The sequence below is a fragment of the Homalodisca vitripennis genome, unplaced genomic scaffold (assembly GCF_021130785.1).
Source record: "Homalodisca vitripennis isolate AUS2020 unplaced genomic scaffold, UT_GWSS_2.1 ScUCBcl_3288;HRSCAF=8735, whole genome shotgun sequence".
In the NCBI taxonomy this organism is placed as follows: Eukaryota; Metazoa; Arthropoda; class Insecta; order Hemiptera; family Cicadellidae; genus Homalodisca; species Homalodisca vitripennis.
Window position 1 is genome coordinate 119,810 of NW_025779565.1, and position 24,170 is coordinate 143,979.

The 24,170-nt window shown below is 36.4% G+C and overlaps 2 protein-coding genes across 4 annotated transcripts in view; both read right to left on the reverse strand.

Annotated features, from left to right (window-relative positions):
- LOC124372543 (RNA-binding protein 41-like) overlaps nucleotides 1-24,170 on the reverse strand; it is an 85,797-nt gene that overhangs the window by 27,185 nt on the left and 34,442 nt on the right. For all 3 annotated transcript variants that reach the window (XM_046830941.1, XM_046830940.1, XM_046830942.1), the window contains exon 4: nucleotides 7,426-7,687. In XM_046830941.1, coding sequence (XP_046686897.1) covers nucleotides 7,426-7,687 — 262 coding nt within the window. The remainder of the gene's footprint in view (nucleotides 1-7,425; nucleotides 7,688-24,170) is intronic.
- LOC124372542 (putative leucine-rich repeat-containing protein DDB_G0290503) lies at nucleotides 21,325-23,354 on the reverse strand. The gene has a single exon (XM_046830939.1). It carries the CDS (start codon nucleotides 23,241-23,243, stop codon nucleotides 21,624-21,626), a length of 1,620 nt encoding a protein of 539 aa, XP_046686895.1. The 5' UTR covers nucleotides 23,244-23,354; the 3' UTR covers nucleotides 21,325-21,623.

The following is a 24,170-nucleotide window of genomic DNA, read 5'->3' on the forward strand; positions in this document are numbered from 1 at the left end:
ACTCCTGATTATCATATTGTGAGGATATGCACTTTTTATTATTTTACTGGCCACCTATTTAACAAAACACTTTGAAATTCCACAGTTGTGTACAAAGATATATTGAAACATATTAGTTTGTAAAAGTTTGACTTCGTATTTTGGCAGTCTATGATTGAGAAATTGCCATTTGTCTCAGCTAACTGCTCACTGATTGTTGCAGACAGCTGTATTTCACCACTTTGTGAATATAGCACATCTTGCTTCATGTTTTTAAGTTAAAAGAAATAGTTCAAAGTCTCCCGTAAGCGAAAATACTTAGTATGTCAGCTGTAAGTGATATGGATGTGGGCAGTGATTTGAATGATGGCTATCAGATGACAACATTTCCTATGAATAAGATGGATAATTAGAGGAGGGAAGTTAAAGTTAATTAGATGAGACTTGGACGTGGATGAAGATCAAACTTATGAACCCTTTGTAAGTTCATCAACTCCCTTTGTCCTTACATTGCTCAACCAGGAGCTTTATCTGGTAAGCCTACTGTTCTACTGAGACCTACTCCCAGAAGTAGGCCTAGTACACCACCTGATCAAGACCCAAATTTCTTATGGAAAACAGTTGACGAATCAAATGATCATGGAAGCAGTGCTCAGTTCCTTATTTTGAAGACCTTGGGCATAAGTCAAATCAAATCAAATCAATCAAATCAAAAATATCTTTATTACGTTATCGTCAAGATAAGTATAGTGTCATACAATATTACTGAGGAGCAAGTACAATTCTGAGTAATTTTTCAAAAGTCTGGTTGAGTTTGCCAGCTCATGAATTCTTCAATGCTGTAGAAGGGTCGATTGAGAAGCCAGGTCTTCAAGTGACGAGCGAATTGTTGTTGATCCACTTTTTTCAGCATCTCTGGCAAACAGTTCCAAATTTTGGCGCCGATGTAACTTGGCTTATGTTCAGTGCTGCGGAGTCGGTGCACAGGAAGGCAGTAGTCAGTGGCCCGTCTGGTGTTGTAGTGATGGAATTGCTCACCCCTTTCTGCTATGCCTGGAGTCTTGATGTGGACATACGTTACTGTTTCCAGGATGTACAGGCCTATGACTGTTAAGATTTTGAGGTGCTTGAAAGCATCCCTGCAAGACTCTCGTGGTTGGAGATTACCCAGTATTCGTATGGCTTTTTTTTGTTTCAAAAGTATGCGTTGCAGGTTGCCAGAAGTTGTCCCTCCCCAAGCTGCTATCCCATAGCGGATATAGGATTCAAACAGGGAGAAGTATGCAATCCTCGTGGTCATGGTGTTTCCTATATTTTTTATTCGTCGTATTACATACAGTCTGGTGCTTAGCTTTTTGCAGAGGTTGTTGATGTGTGGTGTCCAAGAAAGGTCTTGGTCAACTGTTACCCCAAGGTACTTGGTAAAGGTGGTGTCATCGGTCTCTGGTAGCCTTGGAGTTTTTTTTCTACACCTCCCTAGAATGAGCTGTTTTGTCTTCTTCTCGTTCACAACTAGGTCATTGTTATGACAATATTGGATAGCCATATTCACTGCTGTGTATGCATCTATTTCTAGTTGACCAGGAGTTCTTCTGCCGAGCAAGAGCACTGAGTCATCAGCATACATGATGCAGTTGCTGTATTCCTGTATATACTTAGGGAAGTCATTTGTGAAGAGAATGAACATAATGGGTCCCAACACAGAGCCCTGGGGTACACCTCTTGTGATCTTTTTTGTGCTTGACCTGACCTTTTCCGTTTCTCTATTACTGTTGTATCTTAGCTCAACCATTTGTGTTCGTTCCGTTAAGTAGCTGGTAAACCATGCTTTTGAGGTTCCACGAATTCCAAGTGTCATTAACTTTTTCAGAAGGTGTTCATGGTCAAGACTATCAAAGGCTTTACTATAGTCTAGAAAAATGGCAGTTGATGTGTTCCCATCTTCATGCTGATCTAGTAGGAACTCTACAAGATTAATCAGTGCTGTGGTTGTAGATTTACCAGGTAGGAAGCCGTGCTGATATTCTGTTAAGAGATTGTTGTTTGAAAGATGTTCGAGAAGTCTAATCAGCACTAATTTTTCTATTACTTTGGATATGGTTGGGATTAGTGAGATAGGCCTGTAGTTGCCTGCTTTTGTGGCATCACCTTGTTTGAACTTGGGGTACACTTTTGAAAGCTTCAGGGCAGACGGGAAAACTCCTGATGAAAAAAATAGATTAGTAATGTGCACCAGTGGTTCTATAAGTTCGTCTTGGCACTTTTTCAGGACTATGGTAGATAAGTCATCGTATCCTGCTGAGGGCTTTGACTTCAATCCACTAATAATTTTGGCAGCTTCTTCTGAATTAGTTGGCTTCAGTGTCAGGTTGGGGATGTAACTATTTTCGGTCGGAGTAAATGGTTGTTTATTGTTCAGCCCATTGTTTATGATGGTTTCTTCAGCCATGTTGACAAAAAAGTTGTTGAGATAGTCTGCCATCCGCACTGGGCTGGACGTAACCTGGCCACCTACCTCGAGTTGGGTGAGGGCATTTTTGTTTTCTTTTGGCTGCCTTTCTAAGTTTATGACATCCCAGATGGCTTTTGTTTTATTATCCGCATCTGTTATCTTAGCTATTGTGTCTTGTTGTCTTAGGTGGCGGAGTTGCAAGTCATATTCTTTCTTGAGATGGGCAGCGTGTCTTTTATGTTCCTCGCTACCAGTGGTGTTGTAAGCGTTTTGAGCGAAAAGAAATCTTTGCCTCAATTTTTGAGCATTAGGGTTGTGGAGAGTGTGTTTATTTTTGTTTCCGCTTCTTTTGCACCTGGTATGTTTCACTGGACATGCTTGATTGAGTGCTGCAAGAAGAGTTCGGCTGAAATTGTCATATGCTTCATTAACTTCATTGGAGTTGTATACTTCTGTCCAGATTTCTTGACTAAGGAGATGTTTCATTGTCAGTATGTTTCTGTGACTCATGTTTCTACCCCTCCAACAAGTTGTGGTTGGCGTTTGAGTTTTTCTTCCCTTTATGACACACAGTTGTCCCGTATGATCTGATATGCTGGTTTCTATTACCTTTACAGTGATTTCTTCTTCTCTGATGTTGCAGCATACACAGTCGATGGATGTTCTTGATGTTGGTGTTATCCGAGTGGCAGGGAGGTTCTTTCTATAGAGGTTGTAGCTTGCCAGGGTCTCGATCAGTAGTGTTGTGTCGTTTTGATTTTTCAGGCAGTCGATATTTATGTCACCCATTAGAATGATGGGGTGTTGCTGAGACTGTAAGTTTTCTAGGGCTTCAGCTAGCACTTCTAGGCCAGACTCGAGGTTGTTATCTGGTCTGTAAATACCTACTATAATGAAAATTGACTTGCCCACTTTTTGCTTAATGGCAGCCACTTCACACACCATTTCTATTGAGAGATCTTCGATAGTGATGATAGCCTCACTGTTTTCCTTAAGATGTTCTTTCGTGTAGATAGCTACTCCCCCCTTTAGATGCTGTTTCCTGCTGTAGTCAGAAATCAGTGTGTACCCAATAAGCCTAGTATTCAGGAGTGTTTCTTTATTTTGGCCGTGTTCGGTTACAATCAAAACATCTGGTTTTTGTATTTCCAGGAGAGAATTCATTCTATTAATTTTGTTAGCAATTCTGTCTGTGTTTTGGTGTAATATCGTGAATTGTGTTTTGCATTTGATTGGTTGGTAAAAGAGGGTGTATTTCTCTGTGTCTGGAACATTGAATTCATGAATACCCGAGTTTTGTAGCGCGTTCTCTTCTGTGGAACAGTTTCTAAAAAATACTGTTTTTGAACTGTCCTATTAATGGTATGTTGTGGAGGTGAGTAGTTGTCCTGGTGATGTATTTGTACTTCCACAACAGTTCTGTTACCCTCCTGAATTGGGGTATCCAGTGGTCTTGTTATACAGGTGGTGTTCTGTTTTTGTGACGGGGTTTGACAGACTCCCCCTATCATCTGTTGGTCAGTTGTCGTTTGGCTGGAGCCTTGAGTCATCTGCTGGTCGGTTGTCTTTTGGCTGGAACCTTGAGTCATACAGGTGGTGTTCTGTTTTTGTGACGGGGTTTGACAGACTCCCCCTATCATCTGTTGGTCAGTTGTCGTTTGGCTGGAGCCTTGAGTCATACAGGTGGTGTTCTGTTTTTGTGACGGGGTTTGACAGACTCCCCCTATCATCTGTTGGTCAGTTGTCGTTTGGCTGGAGCCTTGAGTCACACAGGTGGTGTTCTGTTTTTGTGACGGGGTTTGACAGACTCCCCCTATCATCTGTTGGTCAGTTGTCGTTTGGCTGGAGCCTTGAGTCACACAGGTGGTGTTCTGTTTTTGTGACGGGGTTTGACAGACTCCCCCTATCTTAATCTGATCCAAGTCTTGAGCAGTTAAACGTTGTTTATTCATAGCCATTTGCAATGAAACGCTAAAAAAGTTCTTTTTTCCTTTTTTAGCAGGAGTATAGTTAGGTTTAATTAGCGCATTGTTCCTCACTATTTTGTGACTTTGAGCTGCAGTTATATGTTTTTCTTTGATAAGTGGTACATCTTGAATTTGTGTCGTTAAGGCCTTAACTGCATTTTCCAAACTGTTTTGCCTATCTTTTAGCTGAGCGAGATCGATGAGAAAGCTTGAGGAAACAGTTGCAGGCTGAGTGGCGAGGTGTAGGGGTTCAGCTTGAGTTCCCTTGTTAGAGTATTTTGTTAACTCTGAATGTTGAGTTTTTTGGGAGGTAATTTTCTTTTCAAGAGTACTAATTGTATTTTTCAAATGATCTATTGTTTTGACATAGTCATCAACTAGTTGACCTTGTTGGCTATCATGTTCTTCAAAGATACTTTGTGCGTCCATCCGAAGTTTTTTTTCCTTTTCTAGTTGAACTTGTGTTTCAGAAATATTATGAAGCAAATCTTCTATTTTACCAATATACTTATTTTCTTCAGCTTCAAATTTAAAAATTTTTTCTTCTAATAATTCTATTTTGATCTCTAGCCTCAAATTTTTTTCTTTCAAAAAATTGTTTTCCTCTAACAGAGCTGCTCCTATTTTTGCAGCTGCTTGTAACTTTTCCCCATTGTCTTCAAGGTTTTCTAAAATGTTATTTTCACTAAGACTGCTCTCTAAATCATTTATGGAAGAGAACAACAAATTTGGGATGCTGGAGCAGACGGGGGTCGTTGGTGTGGCATCAACAGTTTCTCTGCAGCTGCTGCATCTCCAAATATCAATTTCATTGCTTGTCAATTTTTTAAAAGATTTTTCTGGGATGTTCTGACAGCCTGCATGTAAGCATAGCCAGTTGACTATTTTAATGTCTTGTTTACTTTAAATTTGTAGACAAATTTTTTTAACATGACCAACGAGTATGCCAAAATATATATTTAAACTCACGCAGGCCTAAATAACACACCTCAATCTAAAATCCAGATTAGAACAAATATTACACTTAGAGAAATGAAAGTTTTTATCGCTGTATAACTAATCATGGGATACCCAGCGGGGATCACTTCTGGCTAGTTTATACCTACCAGTTGAACCCACCACTGGGCACAGCAAAAACCGATGTGCCACTTCAATCTGGGCAACCTTATGGATGTCCAGTAGCGGCACATCACTAACCGCAAATGTTGAGATTCTGGGGTTCATGGGCAATTCGATAGGTCTAGTATACTGTGGAAGATGACTGTTGGAGTTAGTGTGGTTTGTTCCCTTACCTCAGAGGTTCTTGTTAACTTCAACAAGGGTGTGCCACCCCCTGCCTACTTTGACTGGAGAGGCTGTTTCAGAGCAGGCCTCCCCTTCTTCCGGGATGACTTTGAGATGTAGTGCCCTAATCTTTCTCACGGATCTCGATAGGAGGCGGCCCCTACTCCCTAACCTTACCCATCCTGAATATCCTATCACTCCGGAAGCAGCGCAAGGTTCTTACAGGACTAAGTGCAATTTATAAGCTTCTTGTCCTAAGAGAAAAAAAAAATGGGCCTAACTACAAGGCTACTGGAATAGAAGTGACTCAATTCAATACGTAGTTTGGTAAAATGTTCAGTGGTAATCGTTTTGAGGCTATAGCAATTTTTCCACATTGAGGACGGCTCTCATCTTTTTGTTGATAATTTTTTTATGTAAATACTAATTGCTATATATTTATATAGCAATGTCACAACATTGCAGGGACCCTATTAAAAGGTATCTCTATTAAAACGAAACAGAAATGTTAAGTGGGACAAAAGATATATATATATATATATATATATATATATATGCGCCAAAATGAATTGCTTTTGCTTGGAATGAAAGAAAAGAAACAAAATATCCAGTACTATTATTGTCAACATAAAGCAAGCCCCAATCTTTGATAAAATAAAAAGAAGATATGGAAACAAAAAGACGGTAATTTGATAAACAAAGTACTTCAAGTTGTTGGTCGTACCATGTCATGGTTGAAAACACAGGCATCAACCTTCTATGAAGAAGGCATACAAAACTTGTGCCATGCTATGATACGTACCTAAAACTTCCAGTTTTGTTATTTGTTTGTTTAAAACTTCCAGAAGTTATGTAAAAAGTAGTTATAGATTTTTGTACAATAAATATTTTTTCTGTATCCGTACACTTTTTTTATATACAAATGGAACTTTGTGGACATATCTCGTAGATGCCTATATGTCATAAATAAGCAATTCTTTTCGTTTTGCAAAGATGTATTTATGTTCTTTATTATCCAAAGAAAATAATGTTTTGTGATCTTACTCATTATTATGTAGTGGGAAAGAAAATAAAGTGTTTCCCACAGTTAAAATATTTAGTGTTTTTGGTTTTCTTCAAAATCACTGTAAATTTGATTTAAAAAAATGTAGTTATTTCAATAAATATTTCAGTAAGTATTAATTTTATTTTGGTACAACATTAAATGCAGAATTTAATTTAGAACAAAACGGTACAAAAAACAAAATATGTTGAATACTAGTCAAGATATGATAGTTTTCCCCAAGTACATGTAAATTACCCTCAATGAGTACTGAGCACAATTTTTGTACAAAGAACTTGAAAAAACACATGATGCTGTTTTGGCAAACACAATTTCTTCTCGTCCTCAAATGGTTAAAGCAATTGACTAATAGAAAAAATTAGCCGATATCCTGGATGAGGAATTACATCTAATGTTTTTATTACACATTTCAGACTGATTTTTTAAAACTGTATATTTAGACTGCTCTAACAATAAATTACTACATGACAAGACAAATGATATTGTACTAGCCACGGGAAGGCTTATATTTACAAAATGGGTTACTTTGATTCGGTATAAGTTGGAGTAAATGTTTCAACAGAATTACAGTTAAATTCAAATGTTGTTTACTCTTCAGAGCTTCAATGCTTCTGATAAGAAAATAGAGCATCTTATAGTTTTATTTACTTCAGGATTTCCACACAACAATAACTACTAACCCCCTGAGGCTGGGCCTGAGATGTCACTAGTTGGCGGCGTTTCCTGCGGTAGGTCCTGGCAAGAGCTTGAGGATCGGCACTTTCAACCAGATTCTTCTCCATGGCCGCCAACTGATGTATGGGGTGACCTGGCAGTCTCGTTATAGTCTCTGTCTCACACACTCTCTCTCCTCTCAACGCAAACTGGTACAGCCGAGTCTCTAAGGAGTCAGGCTTCACACTCAGAGCCAGCTCCAACTCCTGCCTCCTCACTGCACGACCTCTGTAAATTTCACATAAATTATTATCACAACTATAATATATAGAACGATACTATAGATGAGCCACTTTGTAAGCAGCATATTAAGTGAGCAGTGCGGGGGGGGGGGTGAGACAGAGAGAGAGAGAGATGTGGAGAGGGAGAAGAAGCACGGACTCGCTCTCCCATCCACATTCCTTACCAACTTTACCACTCGTAGGGTATGTGTTACATAACAGCTGTTTAACAAACCCGGTAATAATAACAGCTGTTGACAATAAACATTTGTTAAAATACTTCTTAATTATACTAACATATTCAATAGATGCAATGCACTATTCTTAACATAAATAATATTTGTTATTACGTAACAACAAGAATAACAAAACATAGCGCGATGCTCCTAAACAGGGAAGCAAAGCACCAGCAAGAAATAGATCAAGCAGTTAAAGAGGGGAGTGGTCAAGCTTCTGCTCCTCCCTCCCCCTATGCACAAGAAATCTTTGCGCAGGTCGCTTCCAATGCAGCTCATCTATAGCATCTTCAGTTTTCACCACTGATGACTTGCTCTTATAGTTCAGTAGGGAAAGAAGCTAAGAAAAAAGGTATAATGAGATGGTGGAATTGGTAATAAATTGAAAAAATTCCAACAAACAATTGTTGTCTTTAAGCCTCTTTTAACTTCCAGCTGAGATCCTGTAGATAGAAACCATGTGGAAGTGACTGTGGGATAATCAAGGGCTCTACCACTAGAAGAGGTTTGTGCAGTTTCAGTTCTCTACCATCAAACCTTAAGCAGTGAAAAGTGTCTCCATCAGGTAATTACTAGAGCTTTTGAACTCAGAATCGTCCTCCCCCCCACTACCTACTATTGCCTACATCAAATTAAATGACTTGGCGATAAATCCTGACAAAACTACACAAGTGCATTTTAGCAAGAAAAAAGTCCTACCTGAAAGCATCCCCAATATATCAGTGCTTAATCAGACTAAGTTTTTAGGTGTAACTCTAGACAGCAGCCTCACTTGGACAGATCACGTAAACAACATTTGCAGAAAGATCAGTACAGGTATCTACGTTGTTAAACGTATCAAATGGGTTGGCACTCTGGAAGCGGCAAAAGTAGCCTACTATGCATTAGTAGAGTCTCACATTAGATACAGCCTCATAATCTGGGGAACCTCGTTAGGGAACCTTAAGAGAGTGCTTGTACTACAAAAGAAGGCAATCAGGACCCTTGCAAACCTTGAGCCGCTGCAAAGCTGCCGACAGGCCTACCAGACCCTAGGCATACTTACAGTTCCTGCACTCTACATCTATGAAGCGATCTTACACGTCGACAAATTACACCTGCAGACTCACATGGACGTTCACAATTACCCCACACGCCATGCCTCAAGGCTTACCATTCCGCAACACAGAACAGCCCTCTTTGAAAAAAAAAAAACCATCATACATAGGCCGAAAATTAAAGAACCTCCTTCCAGACTTCCTCCGAAACCTGACAGGCGACAGACTGAAGAATTCGCTTAGAGAATTTCTACTTAAGAATCCTGTCTACACTATAGAAGAGTTTCTGGAATCTGCAAATGCAAGAACTACCATGACCTTCAACATTTAAACACCAATTTTGAATTCACAACTATTATATTGCAATTGTATTATAATAACTTTGTATTATAATCTGACAAATTATAATGTTCTTAATGATCATGTAATAAAGATACTATGACTTTGACCTCAAAATTTGTTGATTTATTCTGTACCCTATTTAGGTTCTGGCTGAAAGGTATTAAATCTACCGTAAGTAATAACTTTTTGAATATGATTTAACTTCAGTCAAAATATTACGAGATTGTTTTCACTCCATTATCTACTGTTATGCAAGGCAATCTTTCTTGAAGAATACACATTGTAGCTACATACATTCTAATAATACAAATGGTTTATGCTACGATAATAGTTATACATTTTGGAAGTTGTCAACTAAGATGTCTCATACTATGCACTCCAAACAGCAATAGCATATTCAAGATGGCTTCAGACCAAGGGACTTTGCTTTAGATAGTTTGGATTCATATGACAAATCCCAAGTTCCAATTTTTCAATGTAATTGACAATTTTAGTAAAGATTAGGTCAGAATCTATCTTGGTATAAAACCATGGAATATCTTGGTACAAGATGCATAGCGTACTTTCTCTTGATCCTATAATTCTATAAAAAACTGACAAAAGATTAGTTTTATAAGAACCCAAAAACGCTTTGATGAGGTTCAAAGAGCAGCATTTGGTTCATTTTACACCACTTTCTCTGAATTTCTCTGTAGTTGATAAAATACCCAAATAGCAAAAAATTTTCTATTTACCTGTGGATTTAACAATAAACTATATAAGTATTTTAGCTTTGATACGACCCAACTAATCTATGTTTCCATTAATCGTTTCCAATGTGGACCAATTTATTTATTAATTCAATTCAAAACTGGTGTTTTTTGGGATAATACCTAAAATAGTGAATAGACACCCTTATTACCAAAAGTACAACTTTACCCAAATCTAATACGATAGTTGGCCTATTCTACATTTACCCTTTTATTATTGTTGACTACTGCAATGTTGACACAAGTTGAAAATTGTGTAGTTAAAAACAATAAAAACGTTTAAATGTTTGCATTAATAGTTTTTAATGCATGACTTGAAAATTGCACTGTCCTTCATATGACTGGATATTTTGTTTTTAAGTCTAGAAAGCAATAATTGTATTATAGTTCCCTCCCCTAAAGTGAGAAGCAATAGACTCACTTAAAGACAATCACATATTCCCAAAAGAACTATTCAATCAAGAATTCTGTATGGAGAGATATCATTTTACAATCAATAATCTGCGACAGTTTTGATTCTGTTATAAGGGTTTTTGCGTTTTTACGATGCTAGAATAACAGCTGATAGAAGGAAGTTAGTTCTGTACTGATTCAAGACGAATGGATTCTTTCATTACAGGTAGCCAGTGGCGTATATAGAAAAATATTTTGGGGGGGCTGAAATACCGTGGGGTCTGGGGGGTATGGAATATTTATAATGGAAAATTTTGCCAATTTAAGTCTTAAAAACACAGGTTTAAGGTTTTTGGCATGTATAAACGCTAAAATGGAAAGAATGAAAATCACTCTTTCGGAGAGATTTTTAAGTTTCTCATGGCGAGTTTCCTTCTTTTCGAGCAGGTTTCACTTTTCCATTTTAGCGTTATTATGTTTATATAGAAGGACCTGTATCCTTTGTATATTATTTTTGTATAAAATTAAAATTCAAAACTTAAGTGTCTGCTAGTTTGGTAGTTTTCAGTTGTTAAAATAGAAAATAATAGAGGCTATAAAGTCCTATTTTTAAAATCTTTGGTTTAAAATAGTTGTTATACAAAGAAATATATTGTCCTACGTATCTAAAACACAACACACCACAATATTATAAGTTTGAAACTAATAAATGTTGACTATATACTATATTTATTTTAGCAATTGAATTGTTATTTTAGTTTTTTTTAATTTTACCTTAATGAAATCAGAAATAGTAATTTCAGTATGCACACAATTCAAATATTTATATCGTTAAAAAACTAAAATCTCAAACAGCCTTCCAAGCTACAATAACCAGTTATTGTAGGCCTACTTTATGAACTGTTACAAGGGAAGAAAATGAAATATAGCTAAAAGTATTCATGAAACACTGTTTATTGTCATTTTACAAAACAAAATCCAAATTTCTAGACTTCAGTGAAAATTGTTTTAAAACTTCCTCATCAGTTATGGTAATGTCTCTATGAATAGATAAAAGTGCAAGACCATTCAACCTGTTTTCCGAAGTTGTGTTTCTCAGATACGTTTTAAGTCTTCGGAGAGATGAAAAGCTCCTTTCTGCAGAAGCCACTGAAACGGGTAAAACCGCTAACAATTTCAAAATATTAAACATGTTTGGGAAATAGTCTTTATCACATTTTTCAAGAGCAGAAATTGCAGTTTTTGGCAAACTTTCTTTTTCTTCACGATTCCACTTTTGTTTCCACAGTAGAAATTCACTTCGTACCTCATCTCTGAAAGATAGATCTTTTTCATAAAACGTCAGGGCAGGTTCCAGGGATGAAAATTCCGTTTTAATGCAGTGCTCAGGAAGAACATTCTGTAGTGAGTCGATTACTTCCCTGTGGTTTTTAAAACGCTCCTGAAGTGAACAGCAGAAATCGTCAAGGTATAGTATATACACTACACGCCGGTAGTATTCTTCCACGTTTGTATAAGGAGTATTGCAGCGATTAGTTTGCTTGCGACATGTACGGGGGGTTTCCTCTTTGATACCTAATTTGTCAGTGCTTACTTTTAGCTCACTGAACAAAGCCTGGAATGTCTCTTCTGCTTTGCTTCGCCTTTCCTTTACTAGTTCCAATACATTGGAAATCTGTTTGTTGGCTTGAGCAAGATCTATATCTTTCTTTTGGAGCATCTCTGAAAGGCGGATAGTCAAAGAAAGCAAGTTGTTCAAAATAAAAAGACATGCAACAAACTGAAAACTGGTCACGGAGGCAATTAGTGTGTGTGCTTTTACAGAAGCTTCTGCAGTCGATTCTTCTTCAATAGTTGATAGAGCGGTAATTATAGGTTCCAAAGCTTCTTTAAACATTATAACTGAATCGTGGCGTTGCACCCAGCGAGTCTCACACAGACATATAAGTTTTTTTCTTTTCATCTCAGGGCAGCATTCAGAAATACTTGACTTAAGTATCGCAGTTCTCTTAGCTGACTTGTGAAAGAAACTACACACCTCACTGATGACACCCATACAATTCCTTATCATAGGGATTTTTGATGCATCAGATAGACATAAGTTAAGAGAGTGAGAGGAACAATGTGTGTATATGGCTGAGGGTACTTTTTCACTTATGTATGCTTGTACCCCTCTGAACTGGCCACTCATGACAGAAGCCCCATCATATCCTTGACCACGTAAATTGTTTAAATCAAGTCCAAGACTGGTTAGACTTGACATTAATGTATTGGCTAAACCTTGACCTGTTACATCATACACGGGTACAAAAGCCAGAAAATCTTCCCTAATTTTAAACAATTCCTCGTCAACATATCTATCGGACACAGAGGGAAAATTGTTCAATTTGGCTAATGTCTGTTGTCTCATCTGCTAATACTGAATAAAATACAGATTTTCTCACGTTGGATACAATTTTTGACTGTATTTGGGAACCAAAAATACCTATAATTTCATTTTGGATAACAGAACTAGTATACATAGTTTTGCCACCACCAGTTTCTAGCTGTGTTTTAAGATTATTGTCCCCGTAATTAGCCCTGTACCTTAATAAAGAGCGAAAATTACCATCATTTTGTATAGGCTCGTCAAGATCCACTCTTCCACCATCACGATGCCCTCTAAGAGCAATTTGTTGCCTTCCACAAAATCTAATTGTCTGGATTATCGGTATAATTCTATTTTTGTTTTCCTGAACATTCATTTTTCTCTGCATGTTGATACTGTTTATCACACTTTCTGTTTTTCCATGTACTAAGGATTTTACGTCTTCAGCCATTAACATTGCAGTTTTATGATATTGTTTATTTTCATGTTGCATGAAAACCTCCCTAGCTTTCTTAAGCTTTGTAGTAAGTGGTTTTGATACTAATACTCCTAAACTCTGATGGTTTCCTTTCCCACCTGTGTTGTGTGAGAAAAAAACACAATATTTACACAGGGCCCCTTCCTTTGCTTCCGAATAAGCTAACCATTTGAAGTCTTCCAACCACTTATATTGAAAACTTCTGTTATTTTCAACTTTAGGAAATTCGTAACTACGTTGAGGCTTCCAACAGTTCTCAATAATTGAAATTTTCTCTTCATTTTGAAGTGAAAAGGAAGTTGAGGAGCAGTAATGACCAATATCATTGATATTGTGAACTAACAAAGTGTGATTACTCTCGTTAAGGTTATGTTCAATTTCACCTGTGTGATCCTTGATCTCAACAACGCTGCCAGTTGATGTAGCACAAGTGGAGGGACTCGGTGTTATTTCAAACGATGTCTGCTCGTCGATCTCAGACGAAACACGTTTTTTCTTCACGAAAAAAGCTTGAATCGAACTCTGTCTCTTCATTTTAAATGTTTAATGTAGCCTATGTACTTCACACGTAAACTGTCAACTATAAAGTAATCAGATCATGTTTAAATAACGCGACAACAAAACATATCACTTGATAACAGTCACTACAATCACAGCACATATGCATACAGCACTTAAAATGTCACCACGGGTGATACGCACTAGACAACAGCAGACAATGGCGTGGTAGTGCGGAATGAGGTCAGGTGTGGTGGGAGTGGGTGGGGGGTTGTAGGAGGAGGAGGGTTGCTAGGCAGCGGGGCCGCGGCGACACGTCATCGTCATATACGCATGCCTGGCGCTGGCACTACACGAGCGGCCGACGCGACAGTCAGGAGCGTCAGGCTACCTCGCACTCTTTACAGTTGCAACGCTTATTTGCATGCTTACAAAATATTAGTAATTTCAACCTCTGAAAAAAATAAATATTGAATATTGTTAGGTATCATAATGTATTCTTAAAATTCCACTATAAACTATAATACTAATGTAGTCGAAAGTATAGAAGCACAGCTTATTGAAAATAAAAATAAATTATCGTATATAAGTTATAATATTTTTTTTGTGTTTCAAATTTCGGGGGGGGGCTCGAGCCCCCTGAGCCCCCCCCTTATATACGCCCTTGCAGGTAGCCACAGCTCTTAAAAGCCCATCATATCTAATAATAGGCAAACAAATACTTGCATAGAGGTCATAGCATGTTTAGAATGTATATTCCAAACAAACCAGCCAAATATGGCGTTAAAGTGTTTGTAAGTGACAAAACAAGTATATCGCTGATACTATACTGTACACAGATAGTACATTACATTTTTTTTTTAACTTTCTATCATGGTTAAAATCAGAATATCACTACAGATAACTGATTTATCTCTGTGCTGCAGAGATCACTTTAATCTTCTAGAGCAAAAACTTAACCGTTTAAACCTAGATAGTCAAAACCGTGCAGAAAATCTAACAAATCAAAAGAAAAGGGAAGCTGTAAACCAATCTCATAACTCTTTAAAAAAACAAAAGATTAATGGGAATTCCAAAAATAAATTTAGTATCTCTTTACAAGTACAAAAAATTAAAGAGCAAACAACCTACCCCAAAGAACCTTACAACAACCCAGTCCTAACCATATCAGATAAACAGCGACCAATTCCCACATGCATACCAAGGGACAAAGGAGACTTTGAAGTGATCGAAGTGGAAGCCATGTTTCACAGAGAAAATATTTGTACAATGCCGGAGTCTAAAGATTACAAAAAACCAGCTCAGAAATCTAATAAGTCACCACCTTGTACAGCTAAACTTAAAGCACCCAATGAAACATACCAGGACTTTTTCGACAAGTATATTGAGCACTATAAGGCAACACAAGAACTTACCACTACTAACGAAAAGTCTCTATCACCCCATCTGACGACAGTAACTGAAAATACAAGCCAAAAAAACAACCACCATTTTTTAGACCAAACCCAACAGAAAAAGATCAAATTCAAAAACAGGTATATTATAAACTCAAATCTAAAACAAACCTAAGTAACCTAAAAATACTACACCAAAACATCTGTGGACTAGACAAAAAATTAGACAGACTTAACCACCTTCTTAATGACATTGACCCCAATATACTAGTGCTTACTGAACATGGCCTGAAAAAAATAGAAATAGAGAATACAAAAATTGAAGGGTACTTTCTCATAGCAGAATACTGCAGAGAAAATCATAAGCTTGGTGGTGTTGCCATATATGCCAAAGAAACCCTCAAAAACTGCACAACAGCAACTGACATATCCCACCTCTGCCAAGAATTTAACTGTGAAGCAGCCATGGCAGTAATTGAATCCATGGGTAAATACATACACATTCTTGGGGTATATCGATCTCCCAAAGAGAATGTACGAGCCGGTGTAAATGCCTTATCCAACATCTTAGAATATACTCAAGCACACAGTAAATAAATCATGCTTGCTGGAGACATAAACATCGACAGGATGAAAACAACCCTAGACAACACTATCCTAGAAGATGAACTACACACCCATAACATCCGAAGACTGCCACTTCCTGCAACACGTATCACACATAGCACTGCCACCTCAATTGACTTCATATGCACAAACATAATCGAGGACAACATTGGCACAGCCATACTTGAAACTGGACTTTCTGACCATACTGCTCAAATTATAAAAATATAAGACTGGAGAGTAAACATCCCTCCACAGATCATTCTCAAGAGAAACTTTTGTTATTCTAATACAGACCAGATAAAATCTCTCCTAATGAATAAAAACTGGAATGCTGTCTATATGGCCCCAGATGCAGAGCAAGCATACAACATCTTTCATAGAACTCTCCAAGCAACGCTAGACATTGCCTGTCCTACTAAAAAATTTAGTCAAAAACACAAAAGGAAACATGTGTATTATGACAACGAGGCCAAAGACCTTAAAAATTACTTTCTAAAAGCCCTGCACAAATTTGAGACCACAGGAAATACCCGACAAAGAAGATATGGTGGTAAAAAAGAAAAATTATGATAAAAAACTTAGAGAAATAAGAAAAAATGCTAATGCTGACTTCATCAACTCGGCTGACAACAAAAGTAAAGCTCTTTGGAATGTCATAAACAATGAAAGAAGAGGAAAACATCAACTACAGCCAAACATATGTCTCTCAGTGAATGGGAAACATGTGGACAACCCCACACAAACTGCAGACCACTTTAACACCTTCTTCACAGAAGTAGCAGAATTGACGCTGAAACAGAATAACTGCTCCCCAGGGGACGCAGATGATAATGAAAATTACGAAACTCCACTTAACTATGTTGATAAATCTCTATATCTAACCCCAACATGCATCAATGAAGTACGGAACATCATAAATGCCCTAAAATCAAAATCTACAGAAGATGGTTTTCATGTAAAGTTTGCACGGCACATAGAAGGCTCGAAGTTTAAATGGCCACCACGAGAAGACATTGCCACAATTGATGAATCTCAAATTGAAATCATGTTGAAGCCTCCAAGAACCATAACAAAAAATGATCGGGTGACCAGCTTTTCTTTTAAAATTGGATTTGGTGGGCTTTCAATTGAATGAACGTTCTATTTTCTGGTGTTTAAGACTCAATACAAGTAATGAATATTTTTACCTTTAAATATGTCAAAAATATCAAGTTTGTTTGTTAAAAATGTTGCTTATTCTTGTTAGATTATAGTAAGTTACACACAGTGTATTAGTTCTTAAAGTTGAGTACATAAATATGTTCCAAGAAAGTTTGTGTTTTATTTCTTGGTGTGTCTCATGTATCCCCATGGGGTGCACAATGCAGATACCTTTTAACCAAATTATCACCACACATGAATGTACAAACTGAGTTACCCATAACACTTTATGTATACAGGAAATATCAAAGTTCATTTTGCAATGACAACATATTTAATAAACCAAAAAAGAAAAATTATAAAAATCAAATACTAAAAAGTGGCTCAAGTATTCCTACTACTAATATCACAGGTTAAGTAGTCATTTAAAGAATAAAATGTATTATCAACAAGCCAATTACTCACAACACTTTTAAATATACTAATGGACACATTCCATGCTTTTTCAGGAAGTTTATTAAAAAGTTTAATCTTCATATAGATAAAAGTGCTTTTGGTTTTCTCCAATCGAACATTCATCTGTTCAAGCATATATTTTTTTCTTGTACAGTAGGAGTGTATTTCTTGTCTACTAATAAAACTGTCTAATTGTTCCTTGATACTACGTAAAGTACAATAAATATACAGGGATGGCAGGGTCATAATTCTAAATTTTTTAAAAATTGGGACACAAGAAACTCTATTGCCAACATTTGCAATAATTCTAATTACTTTCTTTTGCCAAATGAAAGCAGTTTTAGCACTAGTACTATTCCCCCAAAGTGTTACACCATATCTGAGCTGGGAATGGAAAAAGGCATAATATGCTGTGATTAACATTTCACTACTGATACTATACTTTAGTTTCCTGATAAGGTATGTAACCCTAGCTAATTTTTTACAAAGAAAACTTACATGTGCATCCCAATTTAACCGATTATCCATGTATATTCCTAATAGCCTAATAGGTTCTGTGTACTTACTATCAAGGACACAGTTTCCATCAAGAGTAAAAATTAAATTTTCTGTTTTACTATTATTTACCACCAGAAGGTTGGCTTTAAACCACTTAATAGCTTCAGTCATTGCCTGCTCCTGTTCTAAAATTAAAGTTTCCATATGTTTATTGCTATTTAAAATAGTTGTATCATCTGCATATACAGTGTCGCTAGAAAGTTTAGGGACACCTGTCTGAAAGAGAAATGTTACAGTTGGCCCTAAACTAACTAATTTCTCAATGCTATTGATTGTTGGCTGTTTTAAGGACATCAATTCAAGTTTTTATTCAAAATTTCAATATTTTATCTCCAAAAATGTGGAAGAAGCATGCATTAATGTATTTTAAGGAACTGCCAAAAAAACCTTGTTTTTTAGATATTTTATTTTTATAACTTCTTAACGGCTTGCCATATTGTAATGAAACTTGCACAGTACTTTTATTATAATATGATGATCATTTAAAAAAATATGTCATGTTACAAATAAATTTTGTACTCAACTGGTCAGGGTACAAATAAAATTTTATTTTCGAACATTTTATAACAAAAAATGTGAGTTTTAATTTCGCTTCTACAAGTAGACGCCTTCATTTACAGACATGCGGTCTGCACGTCATTGTTCCTCTGGCGGTTGTTTTGTGAAACAAGCCTGCGCGCGCATTCCACACTGCCATTGTGACAGTTGTACTGCAATCTTCTTTGTGATTTGTTTATTTCGCTGTTTTGTGAAAGTTAAAGCTGTGATTATGGGCCGCTCATCTGTGTCCGAGGACATTAAATGGCAAGTTATCGGTATGTATAAAACCGGTAGTTCATACCGAACAATTGCATCCAAGTTACATGTGTCTAAAACATGTGTTGAAAATACAGTGCGACGTTTTAACCTAGCCGGTACCGTGATTGATGCCCCGCGGAGTGGTAGGCCACGTAAAACCACGCCTCGGCAGGATCGTAAGCTACTCGTGATGAGCAAAAAGGACCGAAATGCAAGTGCACCTGATTTACTAAGCAGCATGAAACAAGATGATGATCGTTACAATGTGAGTGTAGCAACTGTGAGTTCCAGACTTAGAGATGCAGGTATGAAATCATTTTACGCTATCCGCAAACCTTTGTTAAATGACAAGGCCAAAAAGACACGCCAAGTTTGGTGCAAGGCTCGATTAGGGTGGACAAAAGAAGCTTGGCGGCGTGTTTTGTTTTCTGATGAAAGCCGTTTTGAACTATTTCCAAGGCGCAGAGTTAGGGTACGACGTACCAATACTGAAAAATTTCTACCAGCATGTGTAGCGCCTGCAGTTCAGGCCGGTGGCGAAGCAGTAATGATATGGGGTTGCATTTCAAGTGAGGGTCCTGGGGAGCTTCAGTTCGTTGAAGGCACAATGAACAGTATTAAATATTGTCAAACTCTAGAAGAATTCATGTTACCATCTGCCAATAAATTGCTTGGTGAAAATTACATCTTTCAACAAGACAATGCACCGTGCCACAAATCAAGACACACACAAGAATGGTTCAGTAATCATGATGTTGAGGTTCTGAAGTGGCCACCACGAAGCCCGGATCTTAATCCGATAGAAAATTTATGGAATACCATGGCCAGTCGTCTAGCGAAGAACAAACCCAAGAACAAAGCTGAACTGAAGTTCATGTTGGCACAGATATGGCGGAGTATCAAGAAGGAAGACTGTCTGACACTCATTGATTCGATGCCAAAACGGATCAAAGAATGTTATAAAGCTAATGGAGGACCTATTGATTACTGATTTGTATGTATTCATGTCCATTTTACTATTTTGTATAATTTAAATATTTGTTTCCATTAAAAACAAACTTTTGTCAGAAATTTGTGTTTTTTTTAAGCCTGTCCCTAAACTTTTTAGCGACACTGTAGAACAGACCTACAAGGCATATTAAATGAAAAATCAGTTATTGCTACTATAAACAGAAAAGGACCAAGTACTGAGCCTTGTGGTACTCCTTGTAAAACATTTTGGAAACCAGATACATCTTTATTTTGTGAAACCATCTGCCTTCTATTTTGTAAATATGATGAAAATAAACTTAATTCATTATTTTTTATGCCATAAAAATGTAGCTTTTTTACAAGCAGGTCATGAGGAATACAATCAAAAGCTTTACTTAAGTCAATTAAGGTAGTAGAAATCATCATTTTGTTTTCAAAATTCAGAATAACCTGTTCTGTTACAGTTTCAACCGCTTTTACTGTGTTTAAACATGGGAGAAAACTAAATTGGTCCGGATTATTTACAACAAAAAAGTTATACAATTGTTCTTTGATACAAAACTCAAATATTTTACTAAGAATAAGAACTAATGAGATTGGTCTATAGCTAGAGGGGTCAGTCCTATCTCCTTTTTTAAAAATTGGCACTACTTTTGTTACTTTTAATGCTTGAGGAAATGTTCCTTGGTCTAGCATCTTGTTAAATAAATAAGTAACTGGCTCTAATATTATGTCAATGATGTCTTTCATAATTGCATTGGAAAAACCATAATAATCCTCACTTTTTGAGGTACTCAACCTAGATGTACAATATAAAATATCATTTCGTTCAATATTGTTCCATTTAAAATCATTTTTTAATACACCCTTATTTCTTATGTACTTTTCTAAATATTCAAGAGCAAGGTTATTGTCATTCTGCTGGTCAGAAGTATTAATTATATTAGAAGGTGAAAGTGTAAAGAAATTATTAAAAGTCCTAGAATCAATAAAAGTTTCATGATTTTTTTCTTCAACTTTATTTTCTGTATTAATTATTTTCCAAGCAGCTTTACATTTATTTTTTGAATTGGTAATATATTTCTCATTGAATAATTTTTTCTGTCTTTTAATTTCAGATCTATACAGATTTTTTGCTCTTGTGTACACATTTTTACATTGTAGTTCATGAACTGTACCCTTACTGTTCTTAAGCTTATCATACAATGCAACTACTATTTTCCTAATATTTTCCAATTCTTTTGTATACCATTTACTACTTAACCTATTAGTATTGACACTATTGCCTAATTTAATATCTTTAAAAGGACAGCACACATTAAAAGTGCTTGTCAAGACAAAGTTAAAATAATCAAATGCTGCATCTACATTAGTAAAACGTTATAGCTGTGACCAGTCTACATGAGTCAAACTTTCCCTAAAATTTTTAATAGCATATGGCGTTAACGTTCTAATGGTTTTAGTTGAAATACCTTTTTTTATACCTGCGTTTGGAGCACCAATTGTGTGAAAATTTGCACAAACTGCTGCGTGATCTGATAAATTAGGTTCAATAACATTACAAGTTACAGTACCCTTTTTTACATTAGTAACTATATTATCAAGGCATGCCTCACCCCTGGTGTTTTCTAGATTTAAGCAATGCATGTTATGGGAACGCAGTAAATTGAAAAAAGAATCTACCTCGACATTACTTTTTTTTATATTGATATTAAAATCACCTGATATGATCAACTTCACTTTAGAATATTTTTTATTTATATAACCAAGTAGCTCATCAAAAAAACTTATGAAATCATTAAGAGAGAATTTGGTGTTCGATAAATTGTTATAATGATAGCATTCAAACTAACTAAAAATATACCTGAAACCTCAAAAACGAAATCTACACATAAATGTTCCAATTCAATAGTTTTTACATTATATCTCTTTTAACATATATACTACAACCCCCTCTTCTAAGGGGAGGCTTTCGGCAATAAACACTACCTACACAAAAACCTGCTGGCACATATAACAAAGACTCTTCTGGACAAAGCCAGTGTTCATTTATAGTTAATACATGTATATTTAATTTATTTGACCATAGATTTAATTCTTCTAATTTATTTCTTATACATTGAATATTTAAGTGATAAACAATGAGGCGAGTTCTTAGATTCTGGTGAGCTTCTACTTGTGCACTGTAGTTTTTTCCAATTGGTAGGCAGTTCCCTGACACATCATAAGTACCTGGAGGAGGAGGTTGCACATCTCGTAGGCCCAGACTGTGGTCAGGATCCTTCTTGGCAGTAATGGCTTTTGCTATTACTTCAGCTAACCACTTCTTTCCCCAAAAATTTAAGTGGAGACCTTGACGAGTGTGTAAAGCTCTCTCTGCTTTACTAGATTTCACTAGTGTGACGTTGGAGTACCTGCCACTGAGCTCTTCGAGGCGCTTATTTGTCTTTTCAACTTCTTTGTTGACACAGGACCAACTAGCCAGGTCATAACGGTGTGGGAGGTCTACTAAAATGATATTTGTATTTGTAGCTCTGTCCAAGGTTTCAGTTATTAAAGTCAAAGCTTCATTTGCTTCATTTTTTGCCATATCATTTGTGCCGCATACCATCACCAAGTAATTATTTTTATTTAAATTTACATTTTCTATATTTTTATAATTTAAAATTTGTCTTGTACGCCCCCCAGGCCTCACAAAACCTACTGCTTCATGATCTTTATGTATTTTATTAAGGTGCCAGGCTAAATCTCGTCCATGACTATCAGCACAAATGAGCACCTTATTCATGTGTGTCTCACTGTGGCTTCCATCAGTACTGAGATCACTAACATTTGAAGTCTCATCTTCATCAACTTGTAAAACCTCAAACTGGTTCCTTAATTCAATGGGATTTTGGTTTCCATTACATGTCTTGGGTATAGGGTTAGGTATATTTTTTTTACTTTTTACAACCACTGAAAAACTCTCCAGCTTTGTTTTTTCAGAGCTCCATAAACTTTTTTTCAGTCCAGTGTTATCATGGAAAGGTGTGGAATTCAACGGAGACAGACTATGATGTACATCCGAATTTACTTTCTTCATTGTAGAGATATTAAAATTTTCTTTTTGGTTCAATTTAGTACGTAGTCTATTTACTTCTTCTTCCAGCTGTATAATTGTTTCTTCTTTTTTTATTACTAAAGTTTCTAGTTGTATATTATGATTCTTAAGACTAATAATTTCTTTTCTTGCTTGGTTAATGTCATCATTAAGTGAATTTATAATTTTATGTTGATTTATTAGTTCTTGAGTTACATCTTGATTGATACCTATAGTTTCTTTTTCATGTTCCAAATGGAAATCAACAGATGTACATTTTTCACAGAGCCATTTTCTTAGTAACTGTGCTATACTTTTATATTCCTCAATAGTTAGAGAAGTACATTTTCTGTGGAACCAATTAGAACATGTTCCTGTACAAAGTATAGCATGACAGCCTTTGGTTATATTTTTAGAACATTTACCACATGGGTACTGTAATTTTTTCTTACTCATTTATATAAAATTGTTAGAAATTAGAAGCATGAATTCAGGAAAAAAAAAGAAAATTGTTTTTGTCTATATAAATACTGGTTACTTAACCCTCCGTGAGTCGCATCACGGAAGTAACCTCCGGGTAGCTACGATTTTCAGTATAAATGACATTTGTGAGGTTGTGTGGTGTCGGCGCTCCGCCGTACCTCACGAGCCTCCTTCCTGGAACTAAAGACAACAACCCCAACCCTGCCGGACTTTCTCTTATTAGTTCAGTTCAGTTTTCGTAGTGGACTGGAGGTAACCTCCGTGTGCGACTTCTCGTGTATTGTCCTCACCCGGAGGCAACTTCCGTATGCGACTTCTCGCGCACTGGTGCTAAATAGGACTAAACTTCAAAGCGTGCTGTTTGCTTTTACTGTTTTGTATATAATTTAGTCTATGTGTATATATTGTTAGTTATTTTTGTATAGTCATTTTTTATATAATTTTTTTATCGTTGTGGAAATGGAATCAGACGAAGAAAGAAGAATTGCTCGCCTTTTGGCAAGTGTGGAACGAGAAGAATTACAAGTTCAACGACCCACAGGAGTGTTCCCTAGAGTATTGGTTTTTGACGATGACGCGGCAGTCAACGATGGAATTATTGATGATCCTGATGAATCTGGAGATGAGGTAAATGATAATATTCCAAATGACTTAGAAAATAACTTAGGTGATGATAGTGAAATAGAACTAGACGATGATGACTTTTCTGATTTAGAAGCTTTACCAATTGCTGAAAGATTAAACGGTGAAATTGTACGCAGACAAAACAATAAGTTAGCTTTCATGAGTAAAAATCGTAAGATGTTATGGGATGTAGAACCCAAGCCACAAAATCGCAACAGACAAAGGAATATTATTCTGATGAGAATGGGACACGTCAGTAATGCTGCAAAAAATGCT